This window comes from Heterocephalus glaber, unplaced genomic scaffold, assembly GCF_053883595.1.
Source record: "Heterocephalus glaber isolate CG9 unplaced genomic scaffold, H.glaber_assembly_v1.0 deba00001606, whole genome shotgun sequence".
In the NCBI taxonomy this organism is placed as follows: Eukaryota; Metazoa; Chordata; class Mammalia; order Rodentia; family Bathyergidae; genus Heterocephalus; species Heterocephalus glaber.
The window spans coordinates 13,500,070-13,526,979 of NW_028258377.1; the positions used below are offsets into that span (position 1 = coordinate 13,500,070).

The window sequence follows — 26,910 nt, forward strand, 5'->3', positions numbered from 1 at the left end:
AAACATTGGGAGACAACCCTGTCAGCTGTCTCCTGCATAATCTTTCCAAATTGGGAGTAAAAGAAACATTAAACAAAAAAACTGATCTTTGATTCCACTTCTGTGTGGCCCCAGTAGACTCGATAATGGGTCATGCTGGCCAGTTGAGGGTACTTTCAATATTCAAATTTTCTGAGACCTTGACCACTTCCTCCAGAGAAATGGCAAATGGTTAGATGTTCCCTATATCCAAGCCTTTTTTACCCTACATGGACAACCTTTCTCTATCCTATTCTTTCCTTCCTCAAAATTCTTTTTGAAGTACAAAAACCTTCTACCTGCACAACTAACTTAACAAAATCTCCTATTCCCATTCCCGACCCAACAACATCACACTTTTACCCGCCCGCTAACCTTCCCCATTCACAAATTCCATCCCATTGACAATCCCTGGCCCTATCACCCCCACTTCCTCAACAACTTCAACCAGGCCCACAACCTTCCCAACTGCTAGCCCCTCTCTCCTCTGTGCACTCCTCCTCGTCTCCAACATCCATCAGCCTGCTCACTTCCTCTGGTCCAGTCCTTTCCTCAGACCTGCCCTTTTCTTCTCAGACAAATAGCACTCTTTCTTCTCACCTGATACCTCCTCAGACCACTTCTCATTCTATCCTATCTGTCTGTGAAACAGGAGGCATTGAGGGGCCCATATGTGTTGATATTTTTTCTTAATCTAGACTGTTTCCAACAAGAAATGATGTACTTCTCAGAAAATCCTGATGAATTCAGAAAAAGAATTCCTCCTACTCACTTAAATGTATGACCACACTTGGGAAGATATTTATCTTATCCTCTTGTCCACCCTTACTGATGATGAAAGGGAACGTATTTGGCAGGTGGCTGAAAACCATGCCAATGAGCTCCACCGCCAACACCATGACAGGCATGCTGAGGCAGCTCGAGCAGATGCCAGGGCTGAACCTCAAGTGCACATATCAGCTTTGGGACTTTGGCAGGACAGATTGAGATCATATGATCACTTGCCTCCTGGCAGGAATGGAAATCACCCAGGGGCAGATGAAAACCCAACCTTCTTTTTTTCTTTTTTTGTTATGCTCGCTTTTATTTTTTATTTTTTTACCTTTTATTTATTCATTTTTAAATTCATATATTAATTGGTACATTTTAGGTATACAATACATTTACATTTATCATTGGGTGTTTGTACCTTTACATGATGTATCTTGGTTATTTTTTTCCCCATTACCTGTGCACCCTTCACCCCCATCACCCTTCCCTATTTACAAAGACTCTGTTTCCATTTTTTTTTTCTTTCTCATTACTTTTTCCTTTCCCTTCTTCCCTTTCTCCTTCCCCTCCCACCACCACTACACCTTTGGACCTTTTCCTATTTCAAATTATCAATTATTCATTTTAATCATTTTCATCCTTATTTACACTTTCAGTTTCTCACACTAGAGATACTATTCGGTATTTGTACATGTGTGTCCTATTTATTTCACTTAAGAATATGGCCTGAATATGCATCCATTTACCTATAAATGACTCCAGTTTCTCGTTCTTTATGGCTGAGTATACTCCATTTTATTAAAAAACCACATCTTCTTTATCCAGTTTCCAGTTGATGGGCACTTGGGTTGTTTCCAAGCTTTAGCTATTACAAACTGTGCCACTATAAACATGGGTGCACATATATAGCTGTGGTATGATTCTTTTAATTCTTTGGGGAAGATACCCAGCAGGGGAATAGCTGGGTCAAATGGGATCTCTAGTCCTAGTTCTTTGAGGTATGTCCATACGGATTTCCACAGTGGTTGCACCAGCCTGCACTCCCACCAACAATGGAGAAGGGTTCCTTTCTCCCCACACCCCTGCCAGCATTTGTTATTGGTTGATTTCTTGATAGCAGCCATTCTTTCTGGGGTGAGGTGGAATCTCGGTATTGTTTTCATCTGCATCTCTCAAATGACCAGTGATGTTGAACATTTTTTCATATATTTATTTGCTGTTTTTACTTCTTTGTCTGAGAAATGTCTGTTCATTTCGGATGCCCATTTTTGAACTGGGTCTTTGAATTTGGGGGGTCTGATTTTTTTCAATTCTTTATATATTCTAGATAGTAGGCCTTCGTCTGAGGAACAGCTGCTAAAAATTTCTTCCCATATTGTAGGTTGTCTCTTAGCTCTGTTGGTAGTTTCTCTTGCACTGCAGAAGCTTTTTAAGAAGATGAGATCCCAGTTGTTGATTCTTTGTGTTAGCTCCCATGCTACTGAAGTTTTGTTCATAAAGTCTTTTCCTATTCCAATGCCATTGAGAGTTCTACCTAACTTATCTTCCAGCAAATTTACTGTTTCTGCCTTGATATTTAGCTCTTTAATCCACTTCGATCTTAGTTTAGTGCACGGTGATAGGTATGGGTCTAGTCTGAATCTTTGGCAGGTTGAAATCCAGTTTTTCCAACACCATTTATTACATAGGCTATCTTTTCTCCTATGAGGGCAATTGGCTCCTTTGTCAAAGAGGAGGTGGCTGAGTATGTCTGGAGTTATTTCTGCATCTTCTAATCTATTCCACTGATCCTCAGGTCTGTTTCTTTGCCAGTACCATGCTGTTTTTATCACAGTAGCTTTGTAGTATGGTTTCAAGTTGGGGATTGTGATACCCCCAGCCATGTCTCTGTTGCCCAGAATTGCTTTTGCTATTCTAGGTTTCTTCTGGTTCCAAATGAATTTTTGGATTGTTTTCTCTAGTTCTCTGAAGTATATTGTTGGAATTTCAATTGGTATTGCATTAAATCTATATGGTAGTTTTGGAAGTATGGTGATTTTCACTATATTGATTCTTCCTACTTAGGAACAAGGGATATCTTTCCATTTTCCAACCTTCTTTATGAACTGCCTTTTGGAGGCCATGATTGAATATACAAATACTTGCCCTACTCTCCTGAAAGTCTAATTCTTCTACATTTCTACTTTATCTCCCAGTCTTACCCAGACTTGCTCCAAAAATTAAAAACTGGACCCCAAACACCAAAGAAGGAGTCCATAAACCTTGCCTTTAAAGTTTTCAGCAACCAAGATAAGGAACAGAGAACACTAAAGGAAAAACAGACTAAAGCCAAATATTAAATCCTTGCTTCCCTAGTTTGACCCCCAGCTGAAAACCTGCCAAAGGCTCCACCTCAAATTCACCTTGCAACTGTTTTTGCTGCATCAGTCTGGGCCACTGGGCAAAAGCTTACCCTATTCCCAGGGCTCCTACAGAGCCATGTCCTAACTGTGGACAGTGGGGTCACTGGAAAATGGATTGTCCTCTGGATTAGGGTTAAGGTTAGGCTTAAGGTTAGGAAGGGAAAGTCACTCCCTAGCCCATGGAAGTGTACCAAAATGCAAACACCTCAATATGTCTGATGGCAGTCTTCCTCAACCAAAAATTCACCACTCTTAGCCAAGAAGGCCCTGCAGTATTACAACTACCCTCACCCCCTTTTCCCTTGAAGGCTGTAACTTTTAGCTCCTCCTACATATGGCACAAATTTCAGGCAGTCCAACATTTACTTCCTGACCTACCCCCATACCTCCTCCTCCTGTTCCAATTTGATCTCACGGGATACCTTTCACTAAAGACAGGCATTTTCTGAGTGTGCATACATTTGCTTACCTATCAACTGGACCAGAACCTGTACATTAGGCCTCCCTACTCTCACCCTTTCCTTAGCAACATCCAATCTAACCATCTCTATCTCCTCCTTAACCTATGTCATGGCATAATGTGACATACAGCTAGTTCCCTTAATGGCCACCCTAGGAATAATCACAGGAAGTGGAATAGGGATCAGGGCCCTAGGAGTCTTTCTTTCAACACCATGCTGTCAAAAGAACTTGCCTAGGGACTCAAAGAAGTCTCAGACCACCTGGGATATTTGCAAGATCAAGCAATCTCCCTGGGTTCAGTCATCCTCCAGAACTTCAGAGGCTTTGATCTCCTAACAGCTTCATAGGGCAGCATATGTGCTCTACCCCAAGAACAATGCTGCTTTTACATCAACAAATCTGATCTCATCAGAGATGGAGTAAAATTCCTTCATGAATGGGCTTCCAAATTCCTTGAAGGCTCTTCCAATGATCTATTTCCCCCTTCTCTTAATTGGCTCCTAACCCTCCTGGCCCCCTTAATGTTTATTACTCTTTTCCTTCTTTTTCTTCCCTGTATGATTAATCTATTCCAAAGATTTTTTGCAGGAATGAGTAGGGGCCATCTCTTGGGCAACTACTTGAGAACACCTCCAAACAGCCTTCCTTCTCCAAAACATCAAAAAAAAAAAAAATCCTTTCATCACCCCCTCTTAGCAGGCAGTAGCCAAGAAAAAAACAATGACTCGTTTTCCTATATGCCTTTAAAGCAAGGAATGATAGAGCCCAGACAGGGATACTGCCAGTTCAAATCAGCCCACCTGCTATCTTAGAGAAACATAGGTTTCATATCACTTATGAGCAGTCCCCAAAGGACATGTCAGCAGGTCAGAGAGGACACATCAGCAAGCCACAAACCTGCCAAAAAACAAAACAAAAAAACTGAAAAATCCTCACAAAAACATTATTAAGAAGCCCCTTAGCTTCTCTTTTGCTTGCACAGAGGGTTCCTTTGAAGTTTAGCAATAAACTTGCTTGGATTGTTGAGTTCATGTCTCCCCACACAGCAGGGTGTTCCACTCAGTTGAGTGTCATGGTGGATGCCTATACTCTCAGTACTTGGCAGGCCAAGGCAGGAGGATTGCTGCAAGTTCAAGGCCAGCCTGGGCTACATAATGAGTTCAAGACCAACCTCAACTATGTAGTGAGACCCTATCTCAAAAAATAACAAACAATATATCAGAATTAAATCACACTATTGAACAAATGGACTTAACAGATATTCACAGAGTGTTTTATCCAACAACAAGATACACATTTTTCTCAGCAGCACATGGAACTTTTTCCAAAATAGACCACATCTTAGGCTATAAAGCATGCTTAAATAAATACAAAGGAATTGAAATAATCCCTTGTATACTATTGGATTATAGCTGAAGCTAAAAATCAAAAGCAAATGAAACCACAGAAACTATACCAACACATGAAGATTATATACATTAATGAACAATTAATAGATCACAGAAGGAATCAGGAAAGACATGTTAAAGTTCCTAGAATCAAATGGTAATGGAAGCACAACATGCCAAAACTTATAGGATAATAAAAGCAGTTCTAGAAAGGAGTTTATAGCTGTGAACTCATACATTAAAAAATGGAGCAGGGCCAGGGATTTAGCTCAGTGGTGCCTCTGCCTGCCTCCCTCGCAAGCACAAAGTCCCGAGTTTGATCCCCATACCTCATCCGCCAAAAAAGAATAGAGCAATCCCAAATATCCATTACTTCTTTGCTCATACATAAGAAGCAACTTCCAACAGGGCGTGGTAGCACACACTTATAATCCAAACACTTGGGAAGCTGAGGCAGGAGAACTGTTGAGTTTGAGGCCAGCCTGGGCTACCCAGTGAGTTCAAGGCCAGCCTGAACCACATGAGACTCTGTGTCAAAAAAACCAAACCAAAACAAAACAGCAATTTCTTGTCTGTTAAAATTTTATCCTGAGACTACAGCAATTCAGCCACTTCTAATTCTAGTTCTCTGGCCATTCTACCACATCTGCAATTACTTTCTTTCTTTCTTCTTTTTTATTTTTTTGGTACCAGGGATCTAACTCCAGACCTTGCACTTTCGAAGCAGGCCCTGGAACCACTGAGCTAAATCCCCAGCCCTGCAATTACTTTCTTTATTGAAGATTTGAAGACCTTAATGTCATCTACAAGGGTTAGAACTGTTTTCTTCCAAACTTCTGTTGATGTTGTTAAAACTTGACCTCTAATGAATTACAAATATTCTTAATGACATCTAGAACTGGGACTCCTTTCCACAAGGCTTCAATTTGCTTTGCTCAGATTGATCAGAGGATTCACTATTTATGGCATCTACAGACTTAAGTGTTTCTTAAAATACAAAACTTGAAAGTCAAACTTGATCCTGTCCCATGGGCTTCAGGGTGAATGGTATGTTAGCAGACATGAAAACAACATCAAATTTTGTTATGCACCTCCAAGTGCATGTTAATGATCAACAATATTTTGAAAGGAATATTTTTTACTTCTTTTTAGCAATAGGTGGGCTTAAAATTTAGTAAATCAATGTCTGTCATCCAAACTTTGTTTTTCCACTTACAGAAGATAGGCAGAACAGATTTAGTGTAATTCTTAAGGGGCTGAGGATTTTTTTTTTTTTTTTTTGAGATAGGGTCTTGCTGTGTAGCCCAGGCTGGCCTTCAAGTTGTGGTGATCCTCCTCCCTCAGCCTCCAGAGTTCTGCGATTTTAGGCATGCACCATGTCTGGCCCTTGGCCCTAGGAGGTTTGAAATGTTAAATGAAGATTGGCTTCAGCTTAAAGTTACCAGTTGGTTAGCTTCTCACAAGAGAATCAGCTTGTCATTTGAAGCTTTGAGGCCAGCCATTAAATTCTCCTTTCTAGATATTAAAGTCCTAAATGACATCTTCTTCCAATGTAAGACTATTTCATCTACACTGAAAAATCCATTTTTCAGTACAGCTACTTTTACCAATTAGCCAGATCTTCTGGATAGCTTGCTGTAGCTTTTATATCAGCACCTGCTTCACATTGCATTTTTATGCTATGGATATAGCTATTTCCTTAAAACTCATGAATCAACCTCTGCTAGCTTCAACTTTTTCTTCTGCAGCTTTCTCACCTATCTCAGCCTTCAAAGAACTGAAGCTAGGGCCTTGCTTTGGCTTAAGGGAATGTTATGACTAAAACCTTCTACCCAGATAACTAAAACATTCTCCATATCTGCAATAAGGCTGTTTAACATTCTTACTGTGTGTTCACAATGTTTTAATCTCCTTCAAGAGCTTTTCCTTTGCATTCACAACTTGGCTAACTGATGTAAGACACCATCTTTTGGCTTATCTTAGCTTTCAACTGGCCTTTCACACTAAATTTAATCACTTTTAGTTTTTGATCTAAAATGAGAGATGGATAACTCTTTCTTTTACTGGAACACCTGGAGGCCACTGGAGGGTTACTACCTGGCCTCAATTCAATGTTGTTGCCTCAGAATAGGAAGGCCTGAGGAGAGGAGGAGAGATAAGGGAATGCGGGTCAGCACAGCAGTAAGATAACCTAGATTTACCTTTAAGTTCACTATCTTTTTTTTTTTTTAAGTTCACTATCTTATGTGGTGACGGCTTGGGCTTCAAAAGAAGAATCACAGGTCACCTTAAAAGATATAGTAAAAAGCTGGGGCAGGGATATAGCTTAGTGTCTCGCAAGTGCAAGGACCCGAGTTCGAGCCCCAGTACTCCCCCCGCCCCCAAAAAAGATATAGTACAAAGCTTAAAATATTGTGCAAATTACCAAAATATGACAGAGATATGGAGCAAGCATATGCTATTGGGAAAATGATACCAATAGACTTGCTCAATGCAGGGTTGCTACAAATTTTCAATTTGTGAAAAATACAATATCTGTAAAGTACAATAAAAAGAGGGGTATCTGTACTCTATTTATACATAAAAGAAAGGCTACTGGAAGACAGTATGCTGTGTAACCCTACCAGGAGGCGCATATGTCTTGTGTTTACTGTCTATTGATTGCATCAAGAGGCTACATTGAGTGACTGACCTTAAGACTCCCTAGAGATTTGTGTCAGCACATTCTATATTTGCATAATGTCCAAATCATCCCATGACAGATTTCTTAGAAAATATTCCTACTACAACATGACTGTTTATAAATATGTGTGTACATAATGGAAGTTGCCAAACATTTCCAATCCTTTCTTTCTTAGCACATGGTAGAATTTTACTTCCTGAATCAGGATTTGGTGGGGCTATGTGACTAATTCTGTCCAATAAATTATGAGTAGGAGTAATATGTTACTTTGGGGCCAGACCCTTTAATTTCTGAATCCACATACTCCAGAGCTCTCTTTTCCCTCTAGTAAAGTTCTGCAGAGTTTCAAGACTGTGGGAGATTTGGCAGCCTATGTCCTCACAAGGTTGTGATACACAGAATACTCCCCATTTCACTTGCAATAGACAGGTAGTGTGAATGAAAATACAACCTCACTATTTATAGAAAGATTGTTAGAACAATATAACATAGCCTATGTTGACTACAAAAGTACAGCATCTAGAAATAAATTCAGCAAGAAATGTGCAAGACACACATGGGATAAAATTATAAAACTGTACTGAAGGACATTAAAGTAGGCCTAAATAAATGATGGGATATACCACTGTTCATGAATTAGAAGATTTAATACCAATTCTCTCCCAGGTTGATATACAAATTCAATGCTATCTCAATCAAAGTCTCAATATGCTTTATTGAAGAACTTGACGAGCTGATTTAAAAATTTAAAGTCAGAACTGGTACTGCATATTATTATTACGTTTTTTTGTTTCTTTTGAGACAGGGTCTCCCTATGTAGTTCAAGGTAGCCTTGAACTCACTATGTAGCCCAGGCTTGCCTTGAACTCATGGCAACTGTCCTGACTCAGCCTCCTGAGTGCTGGGATTATAGGAATGTGCCTCCACACTCAGCAGAGCTGGTATTAAATATTATAAGGGAAAATGTGGAGCTTTTATTAAAAGGAGTTAGAAGTGGTCATTTTCTAGGTAAGCAGGAGAAAAAATGAGATCAGGTCTCTACTTCATTCCAAAATCATACATCAATTTCAGATGTATTAAAGATTTAAAAATTTAAAGAAATTAAAAATGTGTTGAGTTTAAGGAATATATCTGTATAACCTGTATAATATAGGTTTGTACAAAGAATAATTTCTTAAATAAGATATAAAATACAAACCATAAAGAAAATATTTGACTATACTGGGAATTTCTGTTTATCAAACCCACTATGGGGCCCGGGGATTTAGCTCAGTGGTTTCTACCTGCCTCTCAAGGAAGGTCCCCAGTACCAAAACAAACAAACAAACAAACTGAAAACCAGTATAAAGTTGTAAGACAAGTCAAATATTAGAAGGATGTTGGCAGTGATTGATTTGAGAACACTATCTAGTGATTAAAATGAAGTAACTACAGCCACATGCATTAATGTGAAACTGTGAGAAAAAATAGGTTACTTTGTTCCCTTTTTGAAATTAATTACAGGTAGATTGAAAAATTAAATGTAAGCTGGGTGTGGTGGACCACATCTGTAATCCCAACTACCCAGTTGGCTGATAAGGGGGATTACAAATTAGAACCCACCCTAGGCATCTCAGTGAGACCTTGTCTAAAAATAAAAAGTAAAAAAGGAGCTAGGGATATATTAAGTGTGAAGGCCCTTGATTCAATTCCTAGTACCAAAAAACAACAACAAAAAACCTGGAAGGGGCCAGGGATTTAGCTCAGTGGTTCCGCCATCTGCCTTGCAAGGGGAAGGTCCCGAGTTTGATTCCCTGTACCAAAAAACAATATGAACCAGAAGTTGGAATAAATATAACCTCATTAACTTAAGCTATTAACATTTTATAAGAACAAAAGGCAAAAATGTTAACAAAAGATAGCTTTATCGCTCTAGTCACATAGGAAATCACAATTCTGTGAGCAGAAACTAAAGTCAAAAACCCAAAAATATATAATTTACACATTCCCTAAAAACACAATGCAATGTTCCCTACCCCACCTAGTTACTAGTGATTATTTGTTAAGTTTACTGCCTATCTCTCCCCAATAGAATGGAGTTCCCTTGTCATCCTGTCCATCTCTGGTCCCCAGAGTCAAAGTACGTACTTAGTATTTACTGAATGAACATATCACACAAAATCAAAGAAAAAAATTAAAACAGCTCACAGAATCTGGTTATCAGCAAATATTACAAAAAACACAAATACTTTATTATTTTTAACACTGTGTTATCACCTGGCATTACATTTATCTGGCTGTTTACTTTTTTTTTTTTTTTGGTACTGGGGATTGAACTCGGGACCTTACGCTTGCACTTTCAAGGCAGGCGCTGGAACCACTGAGCTAAATCCCCAGCCCTAATCTGGCTGTTTACTGTTTCTCTTCCCTGCCAAAAATAAAATCTCTACTGGGGCAAAGCCTTGGTTTTATTCACAGATTTACTTGCACTACCTGCAAAAAGTACCCAATACACAGTAAGCACTCAATAAAGCTACTGAATAAATTTGTCAATATCTAGAAATGACAAGGTAGTGAAAAAAGGGTATGATTGATGAAATAAATACTACTGGTTCATAATTTCTGTATGAAATTTGGCAATATATCTCAAAAGCTCTGAAAGCAGAGCATACCTTTTGACTTAGCTATTTCACATCTGAGAGGAATTTATCCTAAGGAAACAAACAATATTATTTGTTCATACTGGCTTGTTTATAATAGAGAAAATTTAGATATAAAGGCATGATTTCCATTAATAGAAAATCATAAATGTAACTATAAATCTGTACAAGGATTCCATCTCACCCCAGAAAGAATGGCTATCAAGAAATCAACCAATAACAAATGCTAGCGGGGTTGTGGGGAGAAAGGAACCCTTCTTCATTGGTGGGAGTGCAGACTGGTGCAACTACTGTGGAAATCAATATGGAGATACCTCAAAACACTGGGATTAGGGGTCCCATTTGACCCATCTATTCCTCTGCTGCTTATCTTCCCAAAAGAATTAAAAGAATCATACCACAGTGATATACGTGCACTCATGTTTATAGTGGCACAGTTTGTAATAGCTAAAACTTGGAAACAGCCCAAATGCCCATCACCTGGAGATTGGATAAAGATGTTTTTTAAAAAATAAAATGGAGTACTACTCAGCCATAAAGAATGAGAAATTAGAGACATTTATAGCTAAATGGATGCACATTGAGGCCATAGTCTTAAGTAAAATAAATAGGACACACATGTGTAAATACTGAATAGTTTCTCTGGTGTGAAAAACTAAAAGTGTAAATAAGGATCAAAATGTAAAACTGATATTGTGAAATATGAAGGAAGGTCTAAAGGAGTAGGGGAAGTGGGGAGGGTAGGGGAAAGGAAAGAAGGGAAAAGAAAAAATATGAGAAAAGGAAAACAATGGAAACAAAGTCTTTGTAAATAAGAAAGAGTGGAGGGGATGAAGGGAGGGCAGGGGAATGGGGAAAAAATAAAAACCAAGATACATCGTGTAAAGGTACAAGATCCCAATGATGAATGTAACTGTATTGTATACCTAAAATGTACCAATAAACTTAATGGAAAAAAATTTGCTGAAGATATATATTTATTAATATGGAAAGAGATCCAAAATATAGTAAGGCAGGCTAATAAACCCCACATGTATATGATCAAAACATGATATATGCATGTATTGAAATGTCATAATGAAACCCATTAATATGTACAGTATGGATTAATAATAATAAAAGTGCTTCACAAAAAGGAACACTAAAAATCCCCATATGTATAGCAAGAGCTCATTTTTGTAAAAATACATGTAGTAGAGGGCACATAGGCATGTCTGGGTGCATATGTGCATTTATACGTAAAAGTTTAGACAGATACAAGTATTAACATTACCTTCAGATGATGAGACTAAGGACAGTGTTTAATGTCTTTATACATTTCTGAATTTTTTAATAATTCAAAATTAACTGACCACCTCAAAATGTTCTGCTTTAAATGAAAAAATACTATTAGAAACACTGACAGATTTTGTCAACTCAATGAAGACTAAAATTCAAGTTAGAACTAGGAGTTTAGAGATGTTAACTACAGTTGATGGCTTTCTGATTTTCTAAATTCAAGCAAATTATTTCCCCTTATTCAGTATTTATTTTTAAAAATCTAAAATTTGTATATTTCATTGCCTGAAAAGCTTGTGAAGATGTAAGGCCTGGTTTAGACATAACACAAAGTGCTGGCAATCCTAGCACTTGGGAGGCTGAGGCAGGCAAATTGCTGTGAGTTTGAGGCCAGCCTGAGCTATGAGCCATGAGCCACATAGTGGGTTCAAGGCCAGCCTGAACTACATAGCAAAACTGTGTCTCAAAAAATAAACAACAACAAAAAAAGAAATAACATGAAGATCTGAGGGAGGGGAGGAAAAAGGGGATAAAAAAGATGTATTATGTATACACACCAACATCCAACAAGGAATGTAATCACTATGTACTGCAAACATGTACAAATAAAAAAATTGAAAAAAAAAATACCAGAGTAGACAAACTACCATTTATGCCAAACACTTTCTTTGCATTGCCTCATTAAAAAGCCTTGTAACAGTTCCCTTTACCCCACATCCTGGAAATAACGAGCAAAAATAAATTTAAAAAAAAAAAAGAAAGAAGTTAAAATAATTCTCCAAATTAGCTATTCCATTGTTTCAAAATATTTTATTATATGCTAATTTGTTTCATTTATACTACTAGTTTCTACTACTAGTATAGTAGTAGTATAGTATTAGTTTCTCTTAGTTCATTGAAAAGAAAGATTTATGCTATTATCTATTTCTTCTTTGTAAGACAGCCTTTTTTGTCTGTCTAGTACTTTGTGTAACTACTTTTTTTTTTTTCCTTTTTGGTACCAAGGATCGAACTCAGGACCTTGTGCTTGTAAGGCAGGCGCTGGAACCACTGAGCTAAATCCCCAGCCCTGTGTAACTACTTTTAAGATTATGATGATACACCATGTATTAACTATTGTTATTGTCATGCCTGACCTGAGTGGGGCAGGCCCTCTCAGCAAACATGCTGCCCTCAACAAACAACAGGAAACCACTAGAGGGCCATGCTCTTCTCAGTAAACAGGATAGCCATAAAATTAAGGACAGGACATATAACCTCCCAAGTGCCAAGAAGTCCAGTATTATCTACACACCTGCACTGACTGTCCTGGGAACTTTGACCCCAAGCATTCCATCCCAGATTCCTTAAAATTACAACCCCCATCCCCAGACCCTTATAAAAACTTAACTTCTCCTCTGGCCAACTGCTGACATCTTTCTCAATCCCAGGTTGCCTGCACCCAGGCAGAATAAATCAGCTCTTACTGCTCACACAAATCCTGTGTCTGAGTGGTGTCTATGTGCTGTTATAATTATTCTCTTATTTTGTTATGAAATTTTGTTTTACGTTTTCATAAAATAAAAACAAAACACATACAGATGCACGCACACATACACATCTTGTAATAATCTTGCCAGAATCTTAATGTTCTCAGGCTTGAAATGTGAACATTTCAAGGTGAAGAAACTTGCCATGTTCAAAGCTGCTATGTGAGAGATCTTGAGTTGAACAGAGGTCTCTGACTTCAGAGTCTTCAGGAAGTTAGGACAATATGCTTTACGCTTTATTACCTTCCAAGTCTCTCAATGTGTGCAATCTTTTACATCCTTATCTAATCTGTGAAGAAGAAAAAGAAGCTTGGACGATTTTAGAAAGATGTAGTAAATATCCAGAGAAGCAAGATTTAAATTGGGTACTGCTCTTTGGGACTTGTCCTCTATTTCTATTCAATCAAAAGGCCCAAACTCAAAATGCTTATGTAGGTAGTCACAGGAGAGGGAGACAGAGAGAGAGTCCACCCGTGTATGTGTACAAGGGGCCACAACTGACTGAGATAGAACATCTGTGCACTGAAGGAAGGTGGACCAGGGTAAGAGCAAATGGACAACATCTGGGTAGAAAGGAAGCCAGGAGGAAGGACAAATTTAAAGATGGACCAAGAGAAGTGCCAATAGGAGAGAAAAGGAACTCAGAAAAAAGGGAATTATGAGTTATTCCCCAGTACTTTTTTTTCTTTATATACTCTTCTTTGATGATCTTGGTCATTATTAGGCCTTTAACACTTTCGTATTTGGATAAGTGCTAAATCCTTTGAGTCCTGACTTTTCTCCAAAGTTAACACCCCACTGAACCACCAGATGGCTACATCCATCTACATTTCCCCTCAGCACCTTAAATCCAGTAGGTCCAGTAGCACTTCCTCTGCGCTGAGCAATGAAACATCCAATATGAACTATTCTCTCTGCTATTCGTTCAATCATTCTTTCATCCAACCATTATTATGGATGTTATCTCACACACTCTGCCACAGCACTAGGTATCTCCATTCACTCACGAAGTAGGGTGATTCTTTACGTGAAAAATCTCGTCTGTCCACCTCATCAGCTGCTCAACTCAGTTCTTTTCTGAGATCTACTGAGAATCCCTCGTTTTAACCACGGCAATACAGCCCTCCATGTTAACTGGTCTTGCATGCCATTCATTCTGCAATGAACACTTAACACTTAACCCTGTAACTGGGGTCCAGAAGGAAGATGTTCACAGTGGAAGCTTAGAAACTGCAAACTTTCTGGTAAGGGAATTAGCAGAGCAAGTTAGGAGACTTGTCCCGATGGAGTATTTGAAGTATACCATTTGAAGCATGGTATTTTCCTTAAACTGTAAGATCTCATACATATAACATCAGCATGATAATTTTTATTTCTGGAGTATAGTTGTGGGAGTCTGGGAGAGACTGCTAGAGGTTTTCTGATAGAAAGCTCTTCATCCCTCATCTCTTGGGTAGGTAATCAAATAACTACGTGTTGAATATATCGCCTTCTATGACACGGGCCATGGATGCTGTATTCTTCATTGTACCTCCAGTACCTAGAATATCTGGCCTATAGCATAGTAGGTGTTCAGTAAATATCTGGGGAATTCTAAAAAGGCACGGACCATAAATATTTTTATTCATCAGTTCAGGACAAAGATGACGGGGCCTGAAGGAAAAAGAAATAGTACCAGTTCCTTGCCCTCGTCCCTCAGGGCTTGGTACGTGATACCTGTTTGCTAAGTGAAACAAATCATCCAGCTCCACAACTCCAAAATCAGGCCTTTGGCTCCGCAGCCAGGCCTCGCAGCGCGGCCACCATCAGGCCCAGGCCCGCGCTTCCCTCCCTCCCAGCTTGTGCTCCTGCTGCCTCCCCACACACTCAGGGTTCACCAAGCTAACAAGTGAGCCCTCGGGGCTGCCCCGAGGTCTGGCTCACGGCTGCGGCCTGGCCGGACCCCCACCCGCTCTGGCCCCGGGAAAGCTCCCGGGTCCGGTAACTCGGGTCCGGCAACGCTCGCCGCAGGCCTGGCTGCCCGGCCCGGCCCGGCCCCGCCGCGCTCCTCTAAACTGCAAGGCGGGAAGCGCCTGCAGCTGTGAGGTGCCAAACAGCGGGGGCGGAGGCCGGGGGCCGCGGACTCAGCCGCTGGTCGAGAGGAAGACACGAGGGCAGGCCGCGCTGAGGCGACGCTCCGCCCGCGGCCCGGCTCGCCGAGCGGCGGCTCCTCACTCACCACGGTCCGGCGGGGCAGCGCGCTGGGGGTCCGCGACAGGGCCCGGCGGAGCCTCCGCACCCGGCCCGAGCGGGTCCCCCCCGAGCTCTCCGAGCCGCTGTCGTCCGAGATCACGATGAAGTCCTCCATGACTACGGCTACCGGCCGACCTAGAGCGCGGGCGGCCAGCGACCCGGGAGGCGGTGGCAGCGGCGACTTCGGCTGCTGCTACAGAAGCGACTGTGGCGGCAGCAGCAGGGACAGCCCGGGCCATCAGCTCGCTGGCCCCGCCTCCTCTCTCCAGCACCCCGCCCAGTATATATAGGGACCGCCCACTTCCTCGAGATCGCGCAGACTGGTGGCGAGCCGCAGGCTGCGGGTTCTGGGCCTTGAGAGAGGAGAGAAGGGGAGGGGGAGGAAGAAATAGGGCGAGCTCAAAGAGACAGATGAAAGGGAGAGATGAGAGAGAGAGAGGTGAGAGGGAGAGGTGACAGGAAGAGATGAGATAGGCGGGCATTGGGGCGGCCGGGCAAGGGCAAGGCGCTGAGTTGTGACCAACCCCTGTCTCTCTGAAATGTGAACTGGTCTCTGAAGAGATGGTTTGCCTGACTGACAGGAAGAGGGGTCCCTTGAAGATGGATGACTTGCTCTAACTGACCCTTACTGATGGGGTAGAAGGGTGCCCTGACTGACCGAGGGACGGTTACCTGGGTGCACACTGGCAGGGTAAAGGGGTCCCCAGTTTACAGTGGGTGACCCAGACTCTTATTGATGGGGTAGAGGAGAGGGGCTCTGAGTGGCCGAGGCGGGGTGACTTGTCTCTTAGGTCCCCAGCTGATTGAGCTGGCTTTCTGCTGAGGTACAAGAAAGAGACCCCACTTCTTCGTATACATGTGCAGTAAGTATTATCTATAGGATCAACTCCTAAAAGTGGTATTATTGAATTTAAAGTGGATGTAGAGTTGTTTAGTCGGTAGCTCGATGAGAAGCTGAAAAGGTGCACAAAGGAAAGCTCTGGGGTAGTAGAGGCCATGAATAATTAGACTCATCCTTACAATAAATGTGGGTAATTGACTAAATCCTGCTGTTTGGGCTCCAACAACTTTATAAAATACAGTAACAGAGCCAGAAGAAAAAGTATGTTTATCAGAAGGGGGATTTGTTCCCAGAGCAATGCATTTCAGGTGCTAAGCAGCGTCGAGTGCAGTGGCTTTTAAAGTTTAGTGAGCATCAGAATTACCCAGAGAACTTACTAAAAGACGGATAACTGTGCTGCATCTCAGAGTTTCTGACAGAGATACTGAAATTTTTGGAGTGAGGGTCCAAAATTTGCATTTCTACCAAGTTCCTGGGTGATGTTGATGTTGTTAGTCGTAACCACACTTAGAACCACTGGTCTGGTGGACAAGAAGTTTATGATTAACAGATTTCAGATGTTATTTCCAATAAGTGAATTGTGAAGAGATTCATTAAGTTGACTTTACCTAATGCCATTAAACAGTTTTACTCCCTACTTCTTTTTGTGTGTGCTGGTGATGAAATCAGGGCCTCATAGATGCTAAGCTTGCTCGCTACCAGTGAGCTACACCCTTAGCCCCAACTTCTACTTTTTAACTTCCTACTTCTTGAAAGTACTTCTTCAAAAGTACCACTTCTTGTCTTCTCTATGCTTCATTGATTTACTTCAGTGCTAGAAATTGAACCCAGTGCCTCACACATGCAAGGCAAATGCTCTACCACTAACCAACACCTCCAGCCCTCAGTGATCATTTTTATCCCAATGACATCCCCCACATGTTTATCTCTGGCCCAGGCCCATCCTTAAAGCTGCAGTAATATACATCCAGATGGTTATTGAAGTTCCTACGCATCTCAGGTTAAATATGTGTAGAACTGAACTCACCTCTACTCACCCCCCACCCCAATTTTTTCCTTCAAAAAAGCTTACTCTCCTTCACTGTTCCTTGTCTGTCAGTGGTGGTACCACCAGCCAACATTTGTTCAAGTGAGAAACCTGAGCATTCTGCTTGACTTCTACTTTTTCCTCATCAATTAGTCATATCTATTTTAGCTCCTAAATATCTCTTGCATACATTCACTTCTTTTGGCTTCCACTGCTCTGATTCTAGCCAAACTAAGATCCCCTTTATTGTAATAGCTTTCCATCCACTCTTCCTGAATCTACTCTTGTTGTCTTTCATTCTTTTCTTTGCCCTCAGCCAAAGTGATCTTTTTAAAAGTATGTAGTCATGTCCCCGTCTAATAACACTATATCCTAGTTAGTTCTAGTTGCCATAACAAAATACTATAGACTGGCTCAAACAACAGAAATTTATTTCTTACAGTTCTAGAGGCTGTGAAGTTCAAGATAAAGGTACTGATTGAACCTGTTTCTAATGAGAACTGTCTTCTCCTTGGGTGGCAGGTGGCCAATTATCACTATGTCCTCACATGGCCTTTCTGTGCACAAAGAAAGAGAAAGATCTCTTCCTCTTTCCTTGTAAAGCCACTAAACTCATACTTAGGACTCATGACTTAATAGAACCCAAATTACCTCCCAAAGACCTGACTGCCAAAGATCATTACATTGTGGATTAAGACTTCCAACACAAACATTTAGTTTCATCACACACTATAAGGTTCTAAAACTATAGACAAATATAACTTTATATGCATTTCCTAGACTGTATAAATATATATTTAGATATTGTAACTAATGATATATAGAGCAAATATGCATTTATTTAATAACTTGTTAAGCAGCTATGCTATACTCAAGGGATATAGTAATGAACAAGACAGACTTGATCTCTTACTCTAATAGTACAGTATTTAAAGTTTAAGGGGAAGATCAATAGTAAACCAGGAAATACTTAAAAATTATAAGCATAGGGCCAGGGATTTAGCTCAGTGGTTTTGCCGCCTGCTGCGCAAGCGCAAGGACCCGAATTCAATCCCCAGTACCAAAAATAAAAAAATTAAAAAATTAAAAAATAAATTAAAAAAATTATAAGCATATAGTCAGTCTGAGAAGTCTCAACTTATGAATCATAAATATAAAACAGCTTTTATTTTCCCCCAGTAATTATCACTGTCTTAGAAATCCTCTTTCTAGGCAGTATATTTTCTTTTTTTCAATTTTTTTATTAGTACATGTTTGCAGTACATAATGATTACATTCCTTGTAGGGAGCTGTTACATGTACATAACACATTAATTCTTTTTTCATCCCCTTCCCCTCCCCTCCCTCTCTCTAGATAGTGTATTTCCTTAAGAACATCTTACTAGCCTTATAATTTTTCAGCCTCTTTTAGTAATTAATAAAGTCTTATTCCAAATAATAAAACTTAGACCTGGAGGGACATGTTTGTAATCTAGCTGCTCAGGAGGCTGAGGCAGGAGGATTGCAAGTTCAAGGCCAGCCTGGATAACTTAATAAAGCCCTGTCTCAAACACTAAAATAAATAAATAGGGACTGGAGCTGTAGCTCAGTGGTAGAGCAAATTCCAGGCCTGGGTTCAGTTCTCAGTGCCATTAAAAAAAATTCTGATATGTGCTGCAACACAAATGAACCTTGAAAACTTTGTGACACATGAAATAAACCAGGTATAAAAGGACAAATATGTGTTTTTCCACTTATATGAGATACCTAGAATAGACAGAAGTTACCAGGGACTGGGGGAGAGGAGAGAAGTTGTTCAATGCTCAGAGTCTTTGTCTGAGATGATAGAAGTGTTCTGGGAATCAATAGTGGTGATGGTTGTTATATGATGTGAATGTACTAATGCCACTAAACTGCACACTGAAAATGGATATAATAGAAAGTTTTGGTATGTTTATTTGCCATAATAAAAAAGTGAACATTTTTCCTCCCCTTCAGTGCTTCTGTGTTTACTTCTCTAGAACTTTCCTGTGCATTTACCTGAACTCATATGTGCTTATGAAAATGACATACACTTTTAGCTTTCTACAAGAGCTATTAGTATGGTGATTTGAAACCATTATAAAAGGTATAAATGTTCTAAGCAGTGGGCTTTCTGCCAAATTAATGGAGATAGGTTTTGGTGGCTAACATCTTTAAAAGGTTGTTTTTTCTTTCAATTTTCTCTTTTTTAATACAGGGTCAGTACCAGTAGACCTGCTAGCTCGCTTTGTTTAAGCTAAGGCTAGCTGGCTCAGGTTTCTCCTCTGTCCTAGGGAACACTTTGTCCTGCCTGCTGCATTCCAGGTACAATCTCCCTGTTTCAGGACTCCTGACTTTTCTGCTGGATTGTTTGGCAGACATGGTCTCAGTTAAAACAACTTCATTTAAATCACTTTCTTATCTTTTCTGCCTGTTTCCATCCTAGCGTCTGAATTGCTGGGATGTCAAAGTCTGTAAAAAATCTTTTTAATGCCTTATGTTCCAAGATGATACATCCTCATTTGGAAAAATTAAAGCAAGTGAGAATGGTTAAAAAGCAGAATGTGTAATCCCTATCACACTGATGATATCTTTTCAGACATTTCCAGATAGATGGTCCATACCCACATGTGCAAACACAGTTTTACATAAATGGCATTATACTGTGGATATTGTATTGCAATTGACTGTCTTAAGTTAATATGTCCTTATGGTTTTTTGTGAGTCAATAGATTACCCATTTTGTTGGATGATATAAACATTTTAAAATACCTTGACATTTGCTCTTCTTATTGTATAAAAGAGCACAAAGAAGCAAACAAAAGTGTAGCAATTTTCTCATCCCGGATATCCCGAATTGAACAGTTGAAAGAAACACATTGACGAGATTAGAAAATTCTTGCTTGAAAAAATTACAAAATGAAAAGCAGATATTAAATGCCACATTCCTAGCCCTTTTTTCCAAGGCTATATCCTTTATTAGTCTTTTGGGGGGTGTGAATCCTTCAAAACATACAAAATTACTACATATTTTAATCTTTCTGTCTCTGATTTTAACACAAAAAGATCACGTGGTAGATAATCATTTTTTTTTTTACTTACTGTATCTTGAGGATCATTCTCTAACCAGAGTATAAATATAGCTTGTGTGTGTGTGTGTGTGTGTGTGTGTGTGTGTGTGTGTGTGTGTGCGCGCATGCATGTGTGTTTGATTTAATTTAATTTTGGGGTACCATGTAATGTTTTGATAATTCATACATTTTGTAATGTTTAAATTGGGTTATCTTCCTATTTTTATTTTTTTTTAATCTTCCTATTTTTTTTTTTTTTTGGTACTGGGGATCAAACTCGGGTCCTTGTGCTTGTGAGGCAGGTGGCGGAACCACTGAGCTAAATCCCGGACCCAATCTTCCTATTTTTAATGGCTGTATAAAAAGTTATTGGTTAGGCTGTGCCACAACTTATTTAACCAATTCCCTATGATAAAAATTTTGGGCTGTACAATTGCACACACTTGTAAACCCAGCTACTCTGGAGGCTGAGGCAGGAAGACTACAAGTTTGAGACCAACCTGGGCAGTTAGACTTTGCCTCAAAATAAAAATGTAACACAAAATGTCTGGAGATGTAGCTCAGTGGCAGAGTACTGAAAAGAAATTTGGTTTTCTTTGCTTGGTAGCTTGGTTACTATTGTTCATAATGTTATAAGAACATCTTTGTACTTACGAAGTCTTGCCAGAATATCAACAGGGACATTCTTACACATTGGGGACTGTGTTAAAGAATATGTATACTTTACATATTGATAGAAATTATCAAATTGTTATCCAGAAAATTTGCAACAATAATATTCTAACAAAAGTGTTTGAGAGTGTTTATTTCCCAATTCTAAATATTGGTTATCAAACTTTTTAAGTGGTGACAACCAAATAATTTGAGTGGCATCTTATTCTGATTCTTGTTTATTATGAGTGAAGTTGAGATACTATCAAAATGTTAGGCCCTTTGTAGTTTTTTTCTTTACATTGCGTATTTACATTGATTGTTTATTTTTTCCCTAGGCTCTTCCTCTTTTTCAGTAACAGTGGAATTTATATGAGCAGCTAACATATATTAAGTAAATTATTACATTGCTTGGGGACAATTTATCCAACCAAACACCAAATAATGAATGGAATGACTTGGAATGTTTGCAATATTATCATGTGGCTTTAAGATTCTGCTACATACATCTTTGTATTCTGGATCAAATGTTCCCTTCGAGTTAGATTTCTAGAAGTGGAATTGCTGATTTAAAGTTAAATTATTCATCCAGGGCTGCGGATTTAGCTCAGTGGTTGCACCACCTGCTATGAAAGCACAAGGACCCAAGTTCTATCCTCGGTACCAAAAAAAAAAAAAAATTCATCCAAATGTTCAAAATAGTATTTTTGTGGTAGAGGGATGGTCTACTTGGGAAGCAAAGGACTAAAAGAAAGAGGAACTAACAGTTGCTCTTAATTGCAAGGCCAATCAGCTCTAAATTAAGAGTTTATGATGTTATCATCCGAGGTGTTATCAATAAGCTTCTTAAAATCCTAAATCTCTTTGACTACCCCAGCCTCCTGGGAATCTGCAAATTCTAGGCTTAAAAAAGGAAGCAAATTAATTTTGTAATTTTAAATGAGTAATATTCTGAATCATTTTATGGTCATGCAGTTTCAGTGTTGGCTTTACATTTCTGTATATCATTGTCTGAGTTGGTGTATAATGCTTGAAGGAACAGTGGGCACTTTGGTAGTTTATTAATTTAAATTGAATAGAAGGAGTGGGAAAATTGGGCCAGTTTACTTATGAGGTATGTAGACTCCTGGGCAGGCAGAGCACAAAACAAACTGTATAAAACAATCCATTAAATAAGAAGAATGTAGGAAAAAGTTTGTGGGGGTGGGGTGAATTGCACAAATTCTGTCTTTGTTCTTTACAACTTGGTCTTTAGTAGTAAGTGTAGTAGAAAATAGAGTGAAGTCAATTTTACATTTCTGATTTGAGTAATAATCAGGATACCAGTTCAAGCCAAATTGTATTAATGGCCACAATGCCAACCTTTGTTTTACAGGATTTATTGAGGGTGACACTGCGTTAAACTAGGCATTCCAGGATTGCTTAGGGCAGTTTTGACCAAGTTTGAGAGCTACATTGAGTTAACAGAAAATTGAAGTTAACATCATTTAAAAAACAATTTTCTGATGCATATGACAGTTGCTCTTTTGGGGAAATACATAAAGATAAAAATGTGAGCAAAGACAAAAAATAATTGTCTGAACAAACATTTTCTGCATTCATATTACTAACAGAATGACTAGGCAAATTTTATTTGTTCTCAATTGGTTTGCAATAACTATGCATATATTTAATAATAAAAAATATAAAATGTTAATCTATTTTTCTTTTTTTTAGTTACAGTCTTGTGAAAACAGAAGCTTCAAACAAAAACCTTTTCAGAGTAAGTTGTCCTTTGTCTTAATTACCACTACGTACATGTTTAGTTTTATTTGCAACAATAATTTGGTTAGAGATTTGATTTATACATTTCATTTATCATATAGTACAAATAGTTTTATTTTGCTAATCTGCTTTTATTTTTAGCTCCCTCTACACTTTGCCTTATACTTTCTGCCTTGACCACCACTATGTGAAGAATGTCATTTGTCTGGCTGTGTAAAGCCTACACATCTTTCTTCATCATCATACAAATATTAACAAAAATATACAGATCCATGTGCACACACATATAAGCAAATATACAAAATATATATAAAAGATTGTGAATTTGTCATTTGCTTTTAGAGAAGTGAAGTCATAGACTATGTATTTCCCAGTGATTTTTTTTGGTACTAGGGATCGAACTTGGGATCTTGCGCTTGCGAGGCAGGCGTCGGAACCACTGAGTTGAATCCCTGGCCCCCCAGTGATATTATCAGTCTATCAGAGCAGCCACCAGATCAGTCACTACAGATCTAACTTGACTTTTCAATAGTGATGTAGTTACTATCTTTACTATTGATATACGTATTTGCTTACTCTTCCTCCATTAATAGAAGTTCAAGTTATTTTTTAAGACTTTTGTCATTACAAACAATGCCACAATAAGTATTTTTATAGATTGTCCTTCAGATTCTTAAGACTAGTATCACTTGGTCAAAGGTTATATATTTTTTTGTTTTTAATGTATGAGGGCATATACTCACTTTAAAAAGCTGAATGTGGTGGCGCACTCCTGTAGTTCCAGAACTTTGGAGGCTGAGGCAGGAGGATTATCACAAGTTCAAGGGCAGGCTGAACTATATGGCAAGTCTCTATCTCAACCCCCCCCCCCCCAAAAGCTTTAGGTTTTATAAGACAGATAAACCCACTTTGCAAGCTGGATGAGGCAGTATGTGTCTGTAATCTCAGCTACTTAGGAACTGAAGGAGGAGGATCACAAGTTTGGGTGAGCATGCTAACTTACTGAGAAAAATAAAATAGAAATAACTGTTTCAAAAATAAAATAGAAAGGGCTGGGGATATAACTCAGTGATATAGTGGTTTCCTAGAATGAGTAAGGCCCTGGGTTTGATTTTCAGTACTGTAAAACAAACAAAAAGCCCACATTACAGCCATAAAAAATCATAAAACATCCTCTATTTCTGAGTAATCCAAGTGACAGCTGTTCTTTTATCAATGATGACTTTGCTTTAATCCTCCTTCCTGGATTAAAGTTACTAAACTATTGAGTCACTGAATTGCCCCAGCTTATTGACAACTCTCAGTCCTCAACAAATCCCTACTTCTTTAACTTTTTTTTTTTTTTGAGATATTGCTGATTAAACCCAGGACCTTATGCATGCTTAGCCACTGAGCTATATTCCTAGCCTTTTAATAAAATTTTATTTTGAGACAGGTCTTAATAAATTACTCAGGCTGGCCTCAAACTTTCAATCCTCTTGCATCAACCTCCTGAATAGATGGGATTATAGGCATGCACCACTGTGCCTGGTCTCACTTATTTAACTATCTTGGAATAATCTAGCACAAGGTCAAGTCCTATGAGAAACCCCTTCCAATTTGGTATTGCTGAGGCCTCTTACCTCCTCTGGATCACTTTCTCTTTTGCTATAGCAAGGTCAATAAACCTATGGTTTTTGTTTTTTTTTTTACTATAGATATGTTCCTGGTAGTCCTTGGTCAGTGGGCTTTGAAATAATTTTTTCAAAGTATTGTCCACTTGGCTTTCTTCCTTTTTGAAACATTGTCCCATTTCAGTGTGTAGTTCTGAATTTTTTTTGTTTTGATTGAGAGCCTTTGTCTTTCTTTCTTCTTTTTCTTACCTTCCCCATTCTTTTCTAGGAGCTTTATGTACTACTTCATAGTCAGAAGAGATTTTAAAAAAGAATTCCCATTTAGTTTGGATAACTCAAGGTTTGATGATATTACTAAGAATTTCCAGGATTTTGTTAATTCATCTATGAGGCTACTTGGCAGTGAGGTGGTCTGAACTAAATTGAACCTCTCTCTTTGCCCCAGACTCTTCTGGTTCTTTTCTTGGCCACCAGCCTATTTTGCTGGTGTGTGTGTGTGTGTGTGTGTGTGTGTGTGTGTGTGTGTGGCGATTACCATTTATTGCTCATTTAATGAGACAGAACCGTGATATACAAAAAGTCACTACTTCTTTATTGTTATTTGATTGACATGAAATATCACTATTCGTCCTTTTTAGTGCTTTTCACCTTGAATTCTGTTTGTTACATTAACATTGTAACACATATAATATGATCTTTTGTCAGTGCTGGGAAAAAATATTTTGAAATTGAAGGTCATGTTTTTATCTAATATGTAACTTTCTCCTCTGAGAAGTAGATTCTGAGTCATCCTTTGGCTTACTGGAGATTGTTACAATAGAACCAGAATACAGAAGAGACAAATTCTTGCTATGTGAAAAAGACCTTGTCATTTATTATGCAAGGAAAACTGAAGCTATCAAATGGGAATGTCATTATCTTCTTCAAACCAAACAAGTGCACTCATGAACATGTCCATCCTCTTCTCCTGCCACCCTGCTGCATAAGATGCGCTATTTTTTTTTTTTGTCCCAAGGCCATTCCTGTAACTATGTTCTGGGTTTAGTTCTCTTTCATTGTTCTCAAACCTTACAGTCCCAGTTATTCTTTCCTATCTGCAGGAACCAGCCTATGAGCTGAGCTTAAACCTGACCAAGGGATGATGATGAAAATAAAGAGACACAGAAACAGGTTAAAATCTGGGGGGTGAGAGGCTCATGCCTCCCCTCCCTCCACATAGAGCCCCAAATGACTGGTGCACCTTGACTTTATTCACTAGACATGGGCATGAGCAATTATGGTTCCACAGGATTCATCTAACTCCTACCTTCCACGGTACTTCTCCAGGTAAACAATGTAACCGCAGGTGTTTTTACTTTTCCCTGCATCGTGTTAGCAAGCTTGCCTGCCCTCTTTCTTCTCAGTGCTCACGGAGGAGGCCAATTAGGCGTCATTCTTCCCGTCTGATCTCCACACCTATCTACCTGGCGCATCTTTCCAACTGAGTTATTATAGTGCTCTCTTTTTCTGGAGTGCACAGATTGAAATTTACTGGGGGACATGCTGACAGGGGCGTGGTCTTGGGTGGCAGGAAGATGAATTCAGTCCCCACTACTTGGTTCAGAAAGACAGGTGCACACACAGGTTAGCAAAAAGGGACTTCATCCTTGTGGGAATGTAGCCGATTTACCTTAATATCAAAGAGTCAGGCACATTCCTGGAGTCAGGGTCTGGTGTAAAATTGCACATACTACTCTAAGAGTTTTATATTTATAGTTTGGTGGTCAACAATGCAGGAAAAACCAACTAGAGTTAATCTGGGGCAATCATGGCAGTTATGACTCAAAATGGCTTCAGTCACATCAAGCTGAATCCATACATTCCATCCCTCAGAACTGGCTCTTCAAATCTCATATATCCTCCTCGTCTGTAATGTACCATAAGCCTGTGAGGGGGCTTTAGGATTATGCGGACAGTTGGCTTATTCTGAGAGCCATTTGTCCAGCTGGTCAACAGAATCCACAGTACAGTAGACACATATGCACAGAAGGAGGCAGAGAACAATTATGAGAGTAACAACCAATATTTTCCACCAGAGCTGCAAGAACCAATCCAATGCCTTATCTGTCCCACAGAAAGGGTAGAATTAGATTAGGCATTATTTGGGGTTTTCATGTATGACCTGAGGTGTGTAATATCAGGGATGTACACCCATGTGTCTTGATAATGGGAAAGGTTCCTTGGGAAACACAAAAAGCAAGTCTACAGTTGTGGGATGGAAAAATAAATGCTCATTAGGGACTTCTCCAGGTAAATGTTCACTATCTGGCAAGACAATGCCAGTGGCATCATTCCTGTTAGACTTGTGGCAGTGGCAGCTGGGGGCAACAGGACCAGGAGTGATTCCTAAAACTGACAGCAATGTGGCATGCCAGACTAGGAAGTTATCTGTAGCATCCTAACATTTTAATGGCCTTTTAGGGAAAAACCCTTATGACTGCGGGTCCATAGTCCAACAAGATCAAAAGGCAGTAAATCAGGAGAACCACTGTTTCTATACAC

General features: G+C 39.3%; 1 protein-coding gene across 2 annotated transcripts in view; it reads right to left on the reverse strand.

The window, feature by feature from the left end:
• Positions 1-15,655, reverse strand: part of Simc1 (SUMO interacting motifs containing 1) — a 62,883-nt gene extending 47,228 nt beyond the window's left edge. Inside the window, exon 1 of one of the 2 annotated variants that reach the window (XR_002387309.2) lies at positions 15,389-15,655. Coding sequence is in view for 1 of the 2 variants with exons in the window: in XM_004836347.4 (XP_004836404.1) it covers positions 15,389-15,517 (129 nt within the window). In the remaining variant the exon portion in view is untranslated. The remainder of the gene's footprint in view (positions 1-15,388) is intronic. The other variant, XM_004836347.4, reaches the window with a different exon arrangement.
• Between the last annotated feature and the right edge of the window lie 11,255 nt (positions 15,656-26,910).